Raw genomic sequence first — 15,846 nt, 5'->3', positions numbered from 1 at the left:
CTGATATGATTCTCAACTATTGATGCTATTTCCCATGTTCCTGCCTCTTGGATTGTTTGATGGTTCGAAAACTCTTTGTCTGTTGATTTGCCCTTTTTATCTATAACTACGGCAAGATCTTCTCCTCTAGTACTATCCTTAAGCATTTGAACCTTGGAACGTCCATGGCATATTAGACATTGAAAACTGTGCTTCAATATCTTCTAATCCAGGTATATCCGCAAGGAGTGATTCCAACCACGAATCACCATATCCAATATCCTGCAGCGTTTGACTACTACTTCTATCCATTGCAGGATCAACAAGTGGTAGTGGATCAGCCTTCATGACTTCAGTAAGCATCTTCGCATCATCTTCTTTTCTTTTTTGAGAAAGAAAGACTAGTAATCGTGCAGTTTTGTATGCTTCTCTCATGACACTCGTATCGTATGCGGTTGATACTTCCCCAAGAGTCTTCATTGCATCCCCTAATCTCGATAATGAACTTCGGTTGTCGATTGCGAGGAGCGTGCAAATTATTTGGAAGGGTACGTTAGCCATGTGATGCCAGGGACAGTTTGTTCGGACCATATCTCGGGCACAACGTAAGGCTTTACTCATTAGTGTCAGAGCTCGGTCTAAGAGTTCCGGAGAGAGGGTGAGATTTAAAGCGCGAAGACGGCGGTAGATGCAAAGCATAAGATTACATTGAGCCATTACTGATGGAGGCTGTATATGGCTGCTATCCAAGACTTGAACGAATGCAGACTCGAGATTTGTTGCATTTTGTTGGTTGCTTGGATCCAAAGCTTCGGACATGGGTAATAAGCTAAGAAGCTCTTTCGTTGAATCTTGGTGATTCAAATATGGGAGGACTGAAGGCACTCCTCCTTGAAGCACAATCCTAGACCGGCCAAGATCAAAGGAGATCCATGTATTTAGATGCTGGGCCACACCCAATAATCTCCATCGTAACTCTGAATTGCTGTCGACTACTGGGAGTACCGAAAGATCATTCATGGTAGTCGGGAGATGAAGGCCTACTGCTTCAATCATATGCATCAACGTACAGCTAGACATCCATGCAACATGAGGTGATGCCGTCATACGCAAATAAACAACTCTAAGAATTTGTCCGATGATTGTTTCTGTTGTTGGTGTTTCTCCAGAATACTCATCTAGAATTGACCGCGCAGATTCAACAAGCTGCAGTTCTATGAAAGGTGCAACCCGGTTAGAAAACAGACTTCCAAGTGCAGTCACTCCAAACAAGATTGCATCGAATGGTTTTCTTTCATTCTTGACAAGTTGTCGAACCTTCCATCTTTGAAAGAATTTTGCCCGATCGATGAAGTTGTAACAAATGTCCACCTTTTCAAAATAGAACGTAGATAATTCATCCACGATACCTGTGCTCGATATGTCCTCCGTTGATAATGTCGAAACCCGTTTAGACCTGGTATTAACATATCTCTCTCCAATATTCCAGGAAAACAAATTCAATTTCGGTGCATTCTGGGGATCAATTTTCAACGCCAATTGCCTGGCAAAGGTTGCACCGGAATTCGCTTCTAACGATGGAGGAGGTAAGGATTCTGCTTTTGTGGGAGCTGACAATGAGGATTGCTCATGGTTATGTCTAGCTTTCTTGCTATGTCCGGAATAGTTTTTGTAGTGACACTCGTATTCGAATCGCATACAAGAATCACATGGTTGACCGCCGTCGCATCGTCTTTTGCGGTCACGACAAGGTTCGCAGGCTATTCGAGAGCGTTTACGTTTCAATGGTGAGTCTGTCATGATTTAGAGAAGTTTTCCCAACAAAGAGAACAAATAGCTGAGCTTGAATGTAAGAAATTTTACTTATCTTTTCAAATCATCACATCTTATGAGACCCATTTGATGCTCTGACATGGCAGAGCTATGGTGGAGTCGATTTGCTGCATGTGCATTACGTAATTCGATGCTGTCAATGGTTAATCCTCGGCATTCATCAAAGCTTCGCTTCAAACATTACTTCGAAAAAATCTCACAATTAAGCAACTATTTAGGTAAAACAGTCTTCTAAATAATCCTATCCTAACACTTTCTTGCCTTATAGAAATCTTATTTGCTATTTTGGAACTAGTCTCGATTTATTATGCTAGATCTCATTCATTCACCATAGGAGACCTAGACCTTAACCTAGTTCCATCTAGACTTCGGTACCCTCGAAGCTACAAGACACAATGTACTAAGGGCAATCGATGTTCCCGCGAAGATTTGCACAAAAAGATAACGTCCCCCTCCAGCCTGAATCAACGCACCAGAAATCGGTGGATCAGTCAAAAACGCAAAACTAACCACACTGAAAATCATACCCAACCTCACTCCCGTTTTTTGAGGATCCGTTGTCAAAGTTGTAGCAGTGGCCGGAAGAAGCGCCTACAAGGCAGCTGCAATAAATCCATATATGATAGCAAACGGATACATTCCACTTATGGAATCAATAGACGCCCAGCAATAAACTAAAATGCGCGCTGCAAAACTGAATGGGGCGAGAATGTTGAAGGGTCCAGTGATCCGATCTCCAATGAGATTTGGGATAATGCGTCCAAAGATTCCAATTCCGTTCAGAATCATCAAGAGATTGACAGAAATTTAGGTCGTAGCGTCCAAGCGGCCGCGAGCGAATGTTCCCAGATAGAAAAATGTGAAATACACTCCCCAGTAGTTGAGGAACATCCCAATGGTAAAGAAAGTATATGCAGGTTCTTTGAATGCTGCCCACTCTACCAGAGAACCTGCTTTATAAGGAGGTAATCTTGGCTTAAAGAGGAATATTGAAGGGATACGAGCTGTCAACATAATAAACCCTACGATTCTCAACGTCCACGCGAATCCAACTTTTCCAATCAATACATGCACAGCAGCCTGATACACCAAACCTTCACTTGCTTCCCCCGTCGCTGCGAGGCCCACAGCCAACGCTCTGTTATTGTTGAAGTAAGTCGACCAAACCGACACAGCAGGACAAAACGACAATCCATTCTCTAAACCAACACAGACCGCATGAGCAAGAAATGCTTGCCAGTAATTCTTGCACAAAGATGTCATAAAGACACCCAGTAATTGCAGGAGCACACCAATTCTAAACACCAGATGGAAATGACCAGCATCCAATGCTCGACCTCCTATCACTCCAACAAACAAAAGCAGAAATACCTGAACACTACCAATCCAAGCAATAGATGAAGAAGTCTGAGCTAGACTGACGGTATAATATTCTTGAAAAATCCCATAGCTTTTCGCGAATGCCCAACTATTGAAAAAGACAAGATGCGTGAGGACCGCCAAGCTGTGAGCCCGCCATCTGGAGGAGGGCCAGCATTTGTTGAATTGGGAGTTGAAGCTTGAGAACGCGATTCGTTATCCGTACTGGTGTTTGAGAATTGAGCAACCTGCGTTTGTTATTCATGGTCATTTGTACCAGATACTTATCATCAGATATATAGCTGTGGATAGTGATATAAAACTCGAGGTCATTAACAGCGGTATCTTACAATGTGTGTTTCTGCACCACGGTAAGTCCTGGGAAAAATCTTTGTATACTCTGCGATTGACTTAAAATCTAATTCTTTCTCGAATATGGAACCTCATTACTAACATATCAGAAATTCCAGCTTATTGCTAATCTTCTCCCTCAAAAAGTCCGCACGTCTTTGGCTCGGGTGATGCGCGTTTGGGTAGTGCGGGGAGTTAGGGGAGTGGGATGAATATTTTTTGCGCGGAAAATATCATTCTTGTACGCGTGAAGGGATGTGGAATTTTTGAGTTTAGAGATCAAGATTATATATTGGATTGGTCTATCTGCCTTTTACATTGATTCTCAATATATACCCTTATAAACGCTCAATCAATCAAAGTATATATATAAACAGCCCTAATGACAGTATACTCCACTGGTCTTGAACTCTATATAAGTATATGTGTATTGCAGTGAGACTTTGATACCTACCACAGTGAAACCTTAAATAACCTATTGTAGTAGATCCTTAAAATTCATTAGCTTGTCTGAATGGAGATCAACTACACTGAAGCTTATTGCTTCAATGTGAGGACTTTCCTCACCGTGTCTTATATAAGGATTGGAAAATCTGCCTCCACAAAACTCCGAAACTGTGAACCTATCAAATGATATATATCGCAGATCTCAATCATCATAGACGAAGATTACGATATTTCATAAGTTCCCAGAATTGAGCAATGAAATCATTGGAATAATTGGCTACATGTCTACAAGAATTCGTTTGTTGGTATCGTAAATACTAGTGAAGTTCAAAATTCCGAGGATCTTCTATATACACTTTCCATCCTCCATACATCATCCATTACGACTATTCCCCCTCACTGGGCGTCCCCCGTCCCAAAAATCTCCAACTTAATTCTATCTTCACTCACTCCAAACGTCCGCAAAGTCTTACTCATATCATTCATAAACCCCCCCGGACCACAAATAAAATACACCGTCGAAGAATCATCCAAATGCAACGCATCATCCCTAACCTTCGATAAGTCCATTCGCCCCACTAGATCCTTGAGTGGATGTCCATAATCATCAGCTGGAAGATTCTTCACAAAAACCCAGGATTTGATATGCGAATGCGATGAAGCGATTTCTTGGACATGGTCATGGAATGCATCGACTTCTTTGCTGCGTGCTGCGTGGATATATGATATTGGACGCGTGCTTCCTCTTTCGACCAAAGTGTTGAGGATGGATACCATGGGTGTGAGGCCAACTCCGGCGGAAATCAATACTACGGGAGAATCGACATTCTTTTGGAGATCGAGGAAGAATTCTCCCTGGGGTGGAGATACTTGAATTATATCACCCTCGTGCTTGGCATCGTGGAGAGTATTTGAAATCACACCTGCTTCAACTGTTGTATTGACTGCTGGTAGAACAATAGCATCCTCTCGTTTCACACTAATACGGTAGTATTTCTCATTTGGGCGATCACTCAATGAGTATTGTCTGGACTGCAGATATCCGAAGTCTGGTATATGGACCTGAACTGAGATATACTGGCCCGGTTTGAAAAGAGGGAGGGGTTTCCCATCCACGGGTTCTAGGTAGAAAGAGGTGATAACACTAGATTCTTTGACTTTCCTGGCGATCTTGAAGTCTCTCCATTCTTTCCACTCGCCAGCTTCTCGATATAATTGCGCTTCTCTATCAATCATGATCTGGGCCAATTGATTGTAGGCAGCCGTCCACGCGTCTAGGATTTCTGGCGTCAAGGCTGAGCCGAGTACTTGGCCCATGGCCTCCAGGAGGTATTTTCCAACAATGGGATAGTGTTCTGGTTGGATGAACAATGAGGCATGTTTTTGACATATTCTTTCTACGGCATCTGAAAGTACAGCGAGGCTATCGATATTGGCCGCATAAGCCGCGAGAGCACCTGATAGAGCACGTGGTTGAGCTCCGTTCTTTTGGTTGGTTTGGTTGAAGATGTTGTTTAGTGATGGATTCGCATCGAGAACGTTTTTGTAAAAGGTGGTAGTGATGGTAGTTCCGTACTCTTGGACCACAGGCACTGTGGCCTTGACGATGTCGATTTGTTGAGGTGTGAGTGACATCCTAAGATTTTGATTATCTAGTAGACTGTCTTGTTGTGTTATTGTGTTCCAGTATCGATGATTCCAGACATCCAAACATTCTGGACAAAATGGGCCAATAATCCTTAAGTATAAATCCCACCTCTAGCACTATGATTACAAACCGCTGTTCGTAGACCTCCCCTGTCGTGACCATGAAATTTTCTGACCTGATTTCATCGTATTGCATTGTCATCACACATATACCTCGCCCGCAATTGGTTTATCACGACAAACAATGGCATGTTCTGGGAGCAGAGTGAGGGATACCGCTGACATGAAAAGGTTGTATCCTGATCCTTTATGTACGATCTCCACCAGGGGTTGAAGCATCTCCGGGGAGATGTCCATCTTAACTTTTCGGGACGTTATCAATGTTTATAAACGCAACGGGGCACCGGGTGACTTCGGAAAAATGGGTTGAAGATTTGAATAACCTACTGAACTGCGGGTATCTCTCACAGCCCGTGACATCCCCGCGACATCCCCGAGTCCGATCCTTTGGTCACATTAGTAAGCATGGATGAGTACCAACCTATACCTGGGTATGCTTCTCAGATTTATTGAAGCGCCGCCAGAAGAGTCTGATTGGATTCATGAGACTGAATTATCTTTCTTTTCAGATCATAACAAAGCACACTGGGAGTTGTGATTCTACTGTTAATCATCGTCCGAAACTTCAACCTCGACTCAAACACAAATTGTCCATGATGTTATAGAAAGGGAAAGTCTAAAGCAACAACAAACTGCGCGACACTTGGAATATCGAAATGTCTTCAATATCTCTACAAATAGCTAGGCGATATATGCTAGAGGCTTTTCCATGGATTAAGTATCCACTGATTGTGTCAGCGCCAATGTTGGGTGCTGCCACGCCTGCTCTCGCGACAAATGTGAGTCTGGCGGGTGGTATAGGATTTCTTGCAGGGGGTCACGATGGAGCGGATCTTCATCAAAAACTTACCGTGACGAGATTATTGTTTAATACTGCCAGTCGAAAACCGTCACAACTCGAGATATTTAATCGTCTTCCTATTGGGATTGGCTTCCAGAACTGGAGTTGTAAAATTAACGTCGCTGTTGAGGCTACAAAGCAACATAAACCTTCAGCAGTATGGCTTTACGCACCGAAAAGAACGGAAGATTTGAGAGAATGGGCTCAAGAGCTTAGATCTGTAAGTGATGGGAAAGTTTCAATTTGGGTACAAGTTGGAACTGTCAAGGAAGCCTTGGATGTTGTGGACACAGCGAGACCTGATGTCTTGGTGATTCAAGGTTCCGATGCTGGTGGCCATGGTCTAGCTCGATCAGCTAGTATTATTTCGTTGCTTCCAGAAGTTGCGGATGCACTTGAAGATAGAAAATCGGAAGTAAACCCCATACCACTGCTTGCAGCTGGCGGAATTATGGATGGACGAGGTGTTGCTGCTGCAATGTGTTTGGGAGCGACAGGAGCTGTGATGGGTACCAGATTTTTGGCGGCCGAAGAAGCAGGTATCCCTCAAGGTTGGCAAAGGGAGCTGTTGAAAGCGGTAGATGGTGGTGTCAGTACCGGAAGGTCTACTTTATGCGACCGGTTGAAGACAACAGTGGGATGGCCCGCACAATATGATGGTCGTGCTTTACTCAATAAAGGTCATGAAGACGAGAAAGTTGGAATGACAGACGAAGAAAACGTTCATCTATATAAGCAAGAGTTAAGAGATGGTGATGAGGCGTGGGGCTCACATGGCAGGATGGTTGCATATTCTGGTACTGGGGTTGGGTTAATTAAAAGCGTAATGCCAGCCGAGAAGATCATTCAAGAAACAAGAAAGGGTGTCTCCGAAGTCTTACAACCACAAAAATAAACAGTCTTTCCCGATAGGGCTGTTTATATTTTGTCGACAGTTCACAGTAAGTAGGGACCTTGAAGAGAGTTTTTATTCCCTGATACGTGACGATGTATCAGATTTCCATTACTTTGTGATATTTCACAATGTATACGTATGACATTCAGGATGCATATATAGGATAGAAAATAATTCTCAATTATCGAAATCTTGTCTGAAACAAATTGTACAATCCTTTCCCGCTCCTGCTTCTTCCCGTTCCTAGCCCGGGATACGCAATCGAACTACGATACTACATATGTGACATCCGCAACATTCAATCCGCATCCGACCGATTGCTTCCTGACACCAGTATTTGAGCATAGGTGCCTATGCTTAAGACAAAATTCAACGAAATCACTCGGAAGGAGAATTTATGTTGTGCAGGTCTGTTGGTTTTCCACAGATCCCACTTCGCTTGAGGTGGGTCGTCCGTAGAAGGATCGCCAACCATGTTTCTGTAACCTTCCTATTCGGAAGAGTTGTAGAGTGCAACCTTCTGAAAGGATTTCCTCGTACCTTTAATCATAAATCTACCAACGTAAGGTTACTAGATTGGCTGCTCATAGTCACCCATTATGTTGTACGTTGCTTCCTATGAGGTTTCCTGTGAGGTTTAATTTCCCACGGGATATCTGTACCGGGCACATTTGTCCCTAGTACACCTTCACGATAAGTTTTTTTGTACTGTAGATAGAGTGAAATTGCAAATGATTTAATAGAAGTTCAATAAATCATTCTTTCCACGAGAATCTTCATTGTTCTCTTCAATCTTCTCGATAGAAAAAAAGCCGGAATATGGTTTCTTCTAAAATGTTATTGGGCGCTTTGCTGGGCATCGCTTCTTTGAACGGCGTTCAATCAGCAACACCTGATGAATGGAGAATCCGTTCAATATATCAAGTATTTACAGATCGATTTGCTAGAACAGATGTTTCGAATACCACGGATTGCCCTTCTCAAACTCGGGGATATTGTGGTGGGACGTGGCAAGGCATTATTAACAAGCTCGATTATATCCAGGTATGAGAACAAAAGTGCGGCAGTATGTTAGTAAAATTATAGGTTCTAACAATCTACTAGGGTATGGGGTTCACAGCAATTTGGATATCACCAGTTGTTGAACAAGTTGCGGATCCAGGTCGAGGCTTTCATGGATATTCGGCTCAAAACTTATATGGTTTAAACAGTCACTTTGGAGACGCATTGAATTTGAAAACATTAGCCACCGCACTCCATGATCGAGGAATGGTAAGATTTGATAAAAAGTAGCATTAAAAGAGATAGCTGATGATGGCAGTACTTGATGGTTGATGTCGTGGCGAACCACATGGGATCTGATGATACTGCACATGATGTCGATTTCAGCATCATGAATCCATTCAACGACAGCAAATATTTTCATGATGTTTGCTTTATTGATGATTACAACAATCAGACGAATGTCGAAATATGTGAACTTGGAACAGAAAACTATCCATTACCAGATCTAAACACTACTCGACAAGATGTTCGAGATTTCTTTACTACTTGGATCACGTCACTAGTAGCCAATTACTCAATTGACGGACTGATAATGGACACTGTTAGACATGTGGAAAAAGAATTTTGGCCTTTATTCAATGAAGCAGCCGGTATCTATTGTATGGGCGAAGTGGCAGATGGAGATGTAGATTATCTATGTCCTTACCAAGACCACATGGACGGACTTCTTTCCTACGCATCGTATTTCCAACTCACACAATTCTTTTCCAACACCTCCGCAACATCAGAAAACTTAATAGGACAGCTACTATCTCAAAACTATCAATGTAAAGATACAACACTTCTCGGATCCTTCACTGAGAACCATGATCAACCCCGCTTTGGAAATTATACTAGTGATCTTACATTGGCTAAAAATATCATCACATATACGATGTTAGCCGATGGCATTCCAATTATTTATCAAGGACAAGAACAACATCTCCATGGCGCAACTGATCCTTATGATCGTGAACCGATATGGCCTACAGGTTACGATACTAGCTCTCCGCTTTATGTTCTAGTCAAGCAATTGAACGCTATACTTTCTTTGGCAATAGCACGCTCAGATACCTATGCGACTGATCAAACTCAAATCGCATACTCAGATCCGCATAATATTGCGTTTCGAAAGGGGGATGGGAAATGCATGACTCTAATGGTGCTGAATAATATTGGTGAGAGTGCAGAAAATTACACGGTGGAGATGAAGAATGTGGGGTTTGAAGCTGGATTGATGGTGACGGATGTGTTGAGTTGTAGGACTGCAATAGTGGATGAGTATGGTGGGATGGATGTACCGTTTGTCAGTGGGTTGCCAAGTGTAAGTTCAATCCTCTTCTTGAGACCGTTTAGCATCTAATCAAATTTACAGATTTATTATCCGTTCTATTTACTTGCTGGCACGGGCTGGTGTGGCCAGTATTGATATGGTATCCACGCTATTTCACGGTACCGAGGAGTGGAAAATTCTTCCTGTGTATACTTTTGTCCACGGAAGTACTTCAAGGATCCATTATTAATAGCGTAAAAGAGTTTTTGGTATATAATGAAGCTATTGGTGCTGTCTAATCCCTTTCTAGAGTCTAATTTCCTTCTAATAATAAAAAAACGATCTCATTGTACATATAAAAGTGCTCAAAGCACAGAAAACCCCACAAAATGCTTTATCCTTCGTAATCCATATCGCTATCACTCAAACTATCCTCTTCACTCCCCTCAATATCCACATCCTCCTCTCCACCATCTCCAACCTCCCCAGCACCTATTTCCCCCCCATTACCACCAGTAACCGCGCCAATAGGACCCAAACCACTCAAAGCCGCACCACTGGCTCTCTCCCTCTCCCAAATAGGTCTCAACCTCTCCACTTCTCCCCTCGTCCCCTCACAAAACCCATCCATCCTCTCTGATCGATCCGGAATCTCAATCTGTCCCAGGATTTGCTGATTCTCCATCGCCACCAGATGATTCTCATCATGGTAGTCCATTACAGCCAAATTAGCTATTGGATTGGCAATAGGAGGGCCATTTAGACCATGGCCGCTATTCAGAAGACTGTTTTGGAGGCCTGGGAGTCCACCGCCAAGATAACCGATAGGAGAAGGGGGCGCGAAGCGAGAAGCGTGTGGAGGAGGATGATGGGGGCGGAAAGCTGGAGCTAGATGGCTGGCTGGTTGTTGGTGGGTGAGCTGGGGAGGGAGGAGAGGAGGAAAACGTGCTGGAGGAAGATGGGGAGGAAATCCACGCGGTCCGTTGATATCGTATGGATTTATATAGTGTGCGGGGTTATCTATCGGGATATGACGGCCGGCGGAGGGAGCAATATAGCCTAGCCATTGCATGCCAGGTGGGGCTGGGTAGGGAACAGCTGGGTGGTAGTCGGGGAGGGGGTGGGGACCGAAACTGGGGTGGAGGATGGGATGGTTGATCCAGGCGTTGGATTGGGTGAGGGTTGCGAATTGAGGGACGGGGAGACCGAGGTAGTAGATTGGATGGGCTGGGAGTGGTAAGGCTTGGATGTTTAGATGGCCGGGGAGGCGGTAGAGTGTTGATTGTGCCCTGGGAGCGAGTTGGCGGTGGTTGGCGCTCATTTTGGTGGTGGGATGGTGAGAATGGGAGTTTTGGGTGGTTTTGATGCTTGAATTGGTTTATATATGAGAGAAAACGCTTGATTTTGATAATAAACCTTGTGAGACTTGGTTTGAAAGTGAAATTATTACAAATATTTCTTGTTTAGACCATAAATTTCATGCAATCGTGCTTCAATACTATATTTTAGGAGAATGGACATTTTATTTTGCTCTATAGTACATTTCAAGTATGATCATAATGCTATTTTGATTCCGAAAATGCACTAACTAGAGAAATACAATAGAATTCTTTAGAATCTTGAGCTCAACGACACGAAATCAACCATTCTCAACTTTCCAGACACACATTCGACCATTTGACACTCCAAAACAACATATAAACCATCATTGTACCATAAAGCTAACTATCAGCATAAGATAATTCATGCATTGATGAAAGAAAGTTGTTTAGCTTTGATAGTTAAGGTTTGTTCATCATTTCTCGGCTCCCTTACTCTAAGCGACAGATAAAGTTGATGGGGTGTCTAGATCTCGAGGGATGTTGCATCATATCATTAATTCTACAATGGGAGACATCTCATGATAAGGCTCTATTACTATGATGGTATATCTTGATTCTTTGACATTGTTTGATAGATTGTGATTAATTTATTGCGAAGATTCGACATATGTGTTTAATTGTTTTGAGGTATCTGGTACATTTGATGTTGTAAAACTAGGTGATAAATTGGGATATTCTCAATTTCTAAATAGATTCTAGCTACTGAAATATCTTCGTGATTCAAATTCGTCAGATATATTTAATTATCGTAAGGTATTCAGTATAACGTTATCTGATTCTATGTAACTAATTAATAAATTTAGATGCTATCAATTCTTTAAATCAATTCCAGCTATCAAAACATTCGCATAATTTGAACTCATTACATATATTCAAGCTTCCTAATATATTTAAAAAGTTTAATATTCTAAACCTAAATACTACATTGAGATAATCATAATTCCTCAAAACGATCCCAGCTATTGAGATACTGTTATCATTCCAATTTATTATATATATCCAAATGTTTAAATATATCTAATTAAATTCATGCCATCGAGCCAAATGACACGATGAGATATTTAGAATTCTCCATTAGATTCCAGCTATCGAAACGTTCTAATTCTTCAAATTCATCATCACGGTTATCCAACTGTCCTAAGATATCTAGCCCACTTAATATTATCAAACTAAATCACACAATGAGATACTCATAATTCTTTCAGTCAATTCCAGTCATTAAGATACTCTCATCACTCAGACTCTTTACATATATCTAACTGTCCTGGAATATTCAATAAATCTTGTATCACAAATCCAAAAGAAACATTCAAATATCCTCAATTCTCCAAATCAATATCAAATAATTTGAATCTTTGATTGTCTAAACTTATCCTATATATCTAATTGTCCTCAATCATCCTCAAGCATCCAAGACATCTAGTACCAAAAATCCGAAAGAGAAATCCAAAAACCCCTAATTCTTCAGATCAATCTCAGATATTGAGAATACTTTATTCTATAAGTCCCTCTTATAATATCAACTGAAGTTAGAGAATAAGCTACTCTTAATTATTCAAATAAAATTCAAGTATTGAAATCATTATATTGTTCAAATTAATCTCAGATATTCAAAACACTTCATTATGTAAATCCATCCTATATCATAAAATCAAATCAAATAATAAGAAATTCTCGATTATTCAAATAGAATTCAGCTATCAAAATCATCATATCGTTCAAGTTAACTGAATGAATATAAATACCCAGGGTATCTCCTACAATCAGTGATATAGGAGGATATGAGATATTGATTCCATGTTACATCGTGAAGATTTTTTGGGAGGATTCGGATATTTGCAATTGTGTGATATGAGGGGAGACGGTCTCAGAGAATGGATGAAGAGTTTACATGGTTTCTTATCGTGAGGTTAGTTAGTGGTTGGATTTAGTTGATGTAATGTGATAAAGTCAGGGAAAGGATTCGTATTCGCTCGAGTTATGAAGTGATGTTGAGGTTTGTTCATGATGAATTGCATGGAAGCATGTAGTCCGTCTATATAAAAAACATCCTCACGATTCATACGACATGAAATGAACATTTCATTGCAGCCAAAGTTTCTAATATTCACTAAATCTTTCACATAGAAATTATCTAGACTGAACCATCCAACAAATACCACCAAACACCCTCATACAACCCAATCCCCTACATATGATGCGTACTCCTCAACCTCATCTCCGCCTCCCCCCTCACCCCCTCCCAAATCCTAAACATCCCCTCCCACTCCCCCCCACTATTCTTATCCCACAACTCCTTCCAATAAATCCCCATACTCTCAAACCCCTTCAAACTCTTAATCCTCTCCAAATCCGTCTCTGACCCCTCATAAATCACCGTATCTATCCACAACGTACACAAAAATGCAAAAAGCGAACATCCCTCAATCTCCCTAATGCTCTTCACAGAATCCCGACACGAAACCCTATCACCTTTGACATACGAATCCTGCAGACGAAGCAAAAATGCCAATTCCATAAAATCAGGTCCGGATTTAATATTTTCAGTTTGCAGATTCGGGGAAAAAAGTTGCAAGCGCAGAATTTCGAGACTCAGTCCCAGAGTCGTGACTTCGTATTTGTGATTTTCTAGTGCGTCGGGAATTTGTTCAGAACATTCACGTACAAAAATAGATGTTCCTCTATTCCATGCGAGTAATACTCTTCGACGTTCTTCCGAGGGTATTTGGAGTTGTGGTATATCCACTTGTCCGGATTTCAAGAGAGCGTCGATTTTCTTTTTGTGATTCTGGACGATCGTCCACAGAAATCCAATCAAGTGTGTAAAATCAGAGAGTCTTTCTACTTCCGAAATATTCTCTTTCTGGAGATGTTCAAATATAGCAGCGACACCTCTCCGTTGCCCCTCTTCGTGTGTCCAGAACGAATTCTCGATTTTAGAACTTTGCAATAGAGACAAGCCGAAACTTTGAGCAATTTTTATCTCTTCGGGTTCGCTTTGCGCACCGAGTATCGCCTGCACACGTTCCCATTTTTCTCTGAGGATTTGATTATCATGTCCTAGTTCAGGAGTAACCGGACTGATACGTATAGTTGATATATCTCTAAATTTTATCGGCGTTCTATTTTTTGTATAGATGTCGAAATTTAGACGAACGCCATGATTGATAGATCGGTAGTGAAATAATTTGTGTCCGAATCTATGGACCATATAATCCCAGAATTCTCTTTGCTGCATGTCTTCATAAAAAGAAGCTGGGATGGGGAATTTTTCCTGGTAATCGAAAGGGCCGGGGTTCATCAATGTAATACTTTTCGATCCACAGAGATCTTGACTTTCTACTGATGGCCATATCGTCTCAAACCAATGCCCATATGGCATTCCTCTCACCGATGTAAAAGAACGGACCGTTCCGCCATTTAACTATAGCCCCATGATGAGTCTCCGAGATCCAAAATTCGAAAAGGGAAAAACTCACAGCAACCTCAAAACTAAACCCCGCCTCCGCCAACGGTTCCTCATCAAAAAACCACGGCGGATTCTCATCATCCGGATTCTGCACTCTCGTCCCATCAATCCTGGGACAAACAAAATTGATCGCATGAACAATCTCATGCACAAGGGTAATAGCCGTTGCCCACTCCACCATCTTCCTCTCCGAAGTACTCAAATCATCTCTAAACAATGACTGTAACCTGGAATAAGCAAGCCATACATAAATCTGCCATTCCTTATTTTCCGCTTCGTGGTATTCCATGTATTGATAATTTGTGACGGTAAGTCCATACACACTATCTGGAAGCGTATCTTCCGGATCGATAGGATATTCAGGACCGCGAGGATCTTCATCCGGTGACATGAAGCCGAATTTGCAATTCCAGTTTTTTTCTAAATCTTCAAAAACTTCTTCCATTCTCTTTCGAACGAGATTGTAATCTGTGATATTGTATGGAAGAAAGGAAACCAAATTATCTGGCACTTCATCTCTTGGACGAATCCTCGCTGGATCGATAGGAACTCTTTCACCGAATATCAGAGCTGCGAACTATCCTAAATCAGCCCTTTACAATAAATATCAGATTCTCCTCAGCAGATCAGTTCCTACCCACGGTAATGTATACATGCTCGTTATAGTCCTACTCGCCAATTGCAAAACCGGTTTCAACTTCTCATACACCAACGGATTATGCATTGACCAATCACCCCTCTGCACCCCATCAATGATCAACGGATACATATGATCTCTCGTCAAATCCGGCTGATGGGGTTGTATCTCCCATCTCTGCTGTTGAAATAGCGGCATGATGGGATTGTTTAAAGTTGACTCTTTCAATTGTCTGTCAGTGATAACATCCATATCCGCCAATTCTCGAGAGGTAAATCCATCAAATTGCTCTCGCTGAAAATCTTCAATCCTATTCCGGAGAGCGATTTCTGTAGGATCCATATGTGTTTTTGGAAAAAGAGGAGCGAGGGGTGTGAGCCCTGATATTTGGGGGTTTTCTGACCAGGCGCCATATTTAGGAACATTGCGACTTTGGCGGGGGTCGTTTCGCAACATGGCTTGCGGCGTTGTGGTTTTCGAAAGTTTTCGAAATTTCTGTGAGATGATTTTTTTCCTTACTGCGGTCGCCCTACACGGTAGATCCCAACTCTTTCCTTTGTCTCATTATG

General features: G+C 41.8%; 7 protein-coding genes across 7 annotated transcripts; 2 read left to right on the top strand and 5 right to left on the bottom strand.

Moving 5' to 3' along the window:
- Window positions 1-138: 138 nt before the first annotated feature.
- On the bottom strand, window positions 139-1,779 carry EAF01_003868 (uncharacterized protein; the record flags this gene model as incomplete). Its single annotated transcript, XM_038912122.1, has 1 exon — window positions 139-1,779. One exon carries the CDS (start codon window positions 1,777-1,779, stop codon window positions 139-141), a length of 1,641 nt encoding a protein of 546 aa, XP_038771806.1.
- Window positions 1,780-2,619: 840 nt separating this feature from the next.
- EAF01_003867 (uncharacterized protein) lies at window positions 2,620-3,075 on the bottom strand (the record flags this gene model as incomplete). The annotated part of the gene is made up of 1 exon (XM_038912121.1): window positions 2,620-3,075. One exon carries the CDS (start codon window positions 3,073-3,075, stop codon window positions 2,620-2,622), a length of 456 nt encoding a protein of 151 aa, XP_038771805.1.
- A 1,290-nt stretch (window positions 3,076-4,365) lies between these two features.
- EAF01_003866 (uncharacterized protein) lies at window positions 4,366-5,604 on the bottom strand (the record flags this gene model as incomplete). The annotated part of the gene is made up of 1 exon (XM_038912120.1): window positions 4,366-5,604. The coding sequence occupies one exon, from the start codon at window positions 5,602-5,604 to the stop codon at window positions 4,366-4,368; it is 1,239 nt and encodes a 412-aa protein (XP_038771804.1).
- Window positions 5,605-6,392: 788 nt separating this feature from the next.
- Window positions 6,393-7,472, top strand: EAF01_003865 (uncharacterized protein; the record flags this gene model as incomplete). The annotated part of the gene is made up of 1 exon (XM_038912119.1): window positions 6,393-7,472. One exon carries the CDS (start codon window positions 6,393-6,395, stop codon window positions 7,470-7,472), a length of 1,080 nt encoding a protein of 359 aa, XP_038771803.1.
- An 819-nt stretch (window positions 7,473-8,291) lies between these two features.
- Window positions 8,292-9,945, top strand: EAF01_003864 (uncharacterized protein; the record flags this gene model as incomplete). Its single annotated transcript, XM_038912118.1, has 4 exons — window positions 8,292-8,516; window positions 8,577-8,744; window positions 8,794-9,840; window positions 9,892-9,945. The coding sequence occupies 4 exons, from the start codon at window positions 8,292-8,294 to the stop codon at window positions 9,943-9,945; spliced, it is 1,494 nt and encodes a 497-aa protein (XP_038771802.1).
- Window positions 9,946-10,183: 238 nt separating this feature from the next.
- Window positions 10,184-11,110, bottom strand: EAF01_003863 (uncharacterized protein; the record flags this gene model as incomplete). Its single annotated transcript, XM_038912117.1, has 1 exon — window positions 10,184-11,110. The coding sequence occupies one exon, from the start codon at window positions 11,108-11,110 to the stop codon at window positions 10,184-10,186; it is 927 nt and encodes a 308-aa protein (XP_038771801.1).
- Window positions 11,111-13,359: 2,249 nt separating this feature from the next.
- Window positions 13,360-15,733, bottom strand: EAF01_003862 (uncharacterized protein; the record flags this gene model as incomplete). The annotated part of the gene is made up of 3 exons (XM_038912116.1): window positions 13,360-14,595; window positions 14,651-15,217; window positions 15,278-15,733. 3 exons carry the CDS (start codon window positions 15,731-15,733, stop codon window positions 13,360-13,362), a joined length of 2,259 nt encoding a protein of 752 aa, XP_038771800.1.
- Window positions 15,734-15,846: the final 113 nt, after the last annotated feature.

This window comes from Botrytis porri, assembly GCF_014898465.1.
Source record: "Botrytis porri strain MUCL 3234 chromosome Unknown BPOR_005, whole genome shotgun sequence".
NCBI lineage: Eukaryota > Fungi > Ascomycota > Leotiomycetes > Helotiales > Sclerotiniaceae > Botrytis > Botrytis porri.
This window is presented reverse-complemented; position numbering and strand designations above follow the sequence as displayed.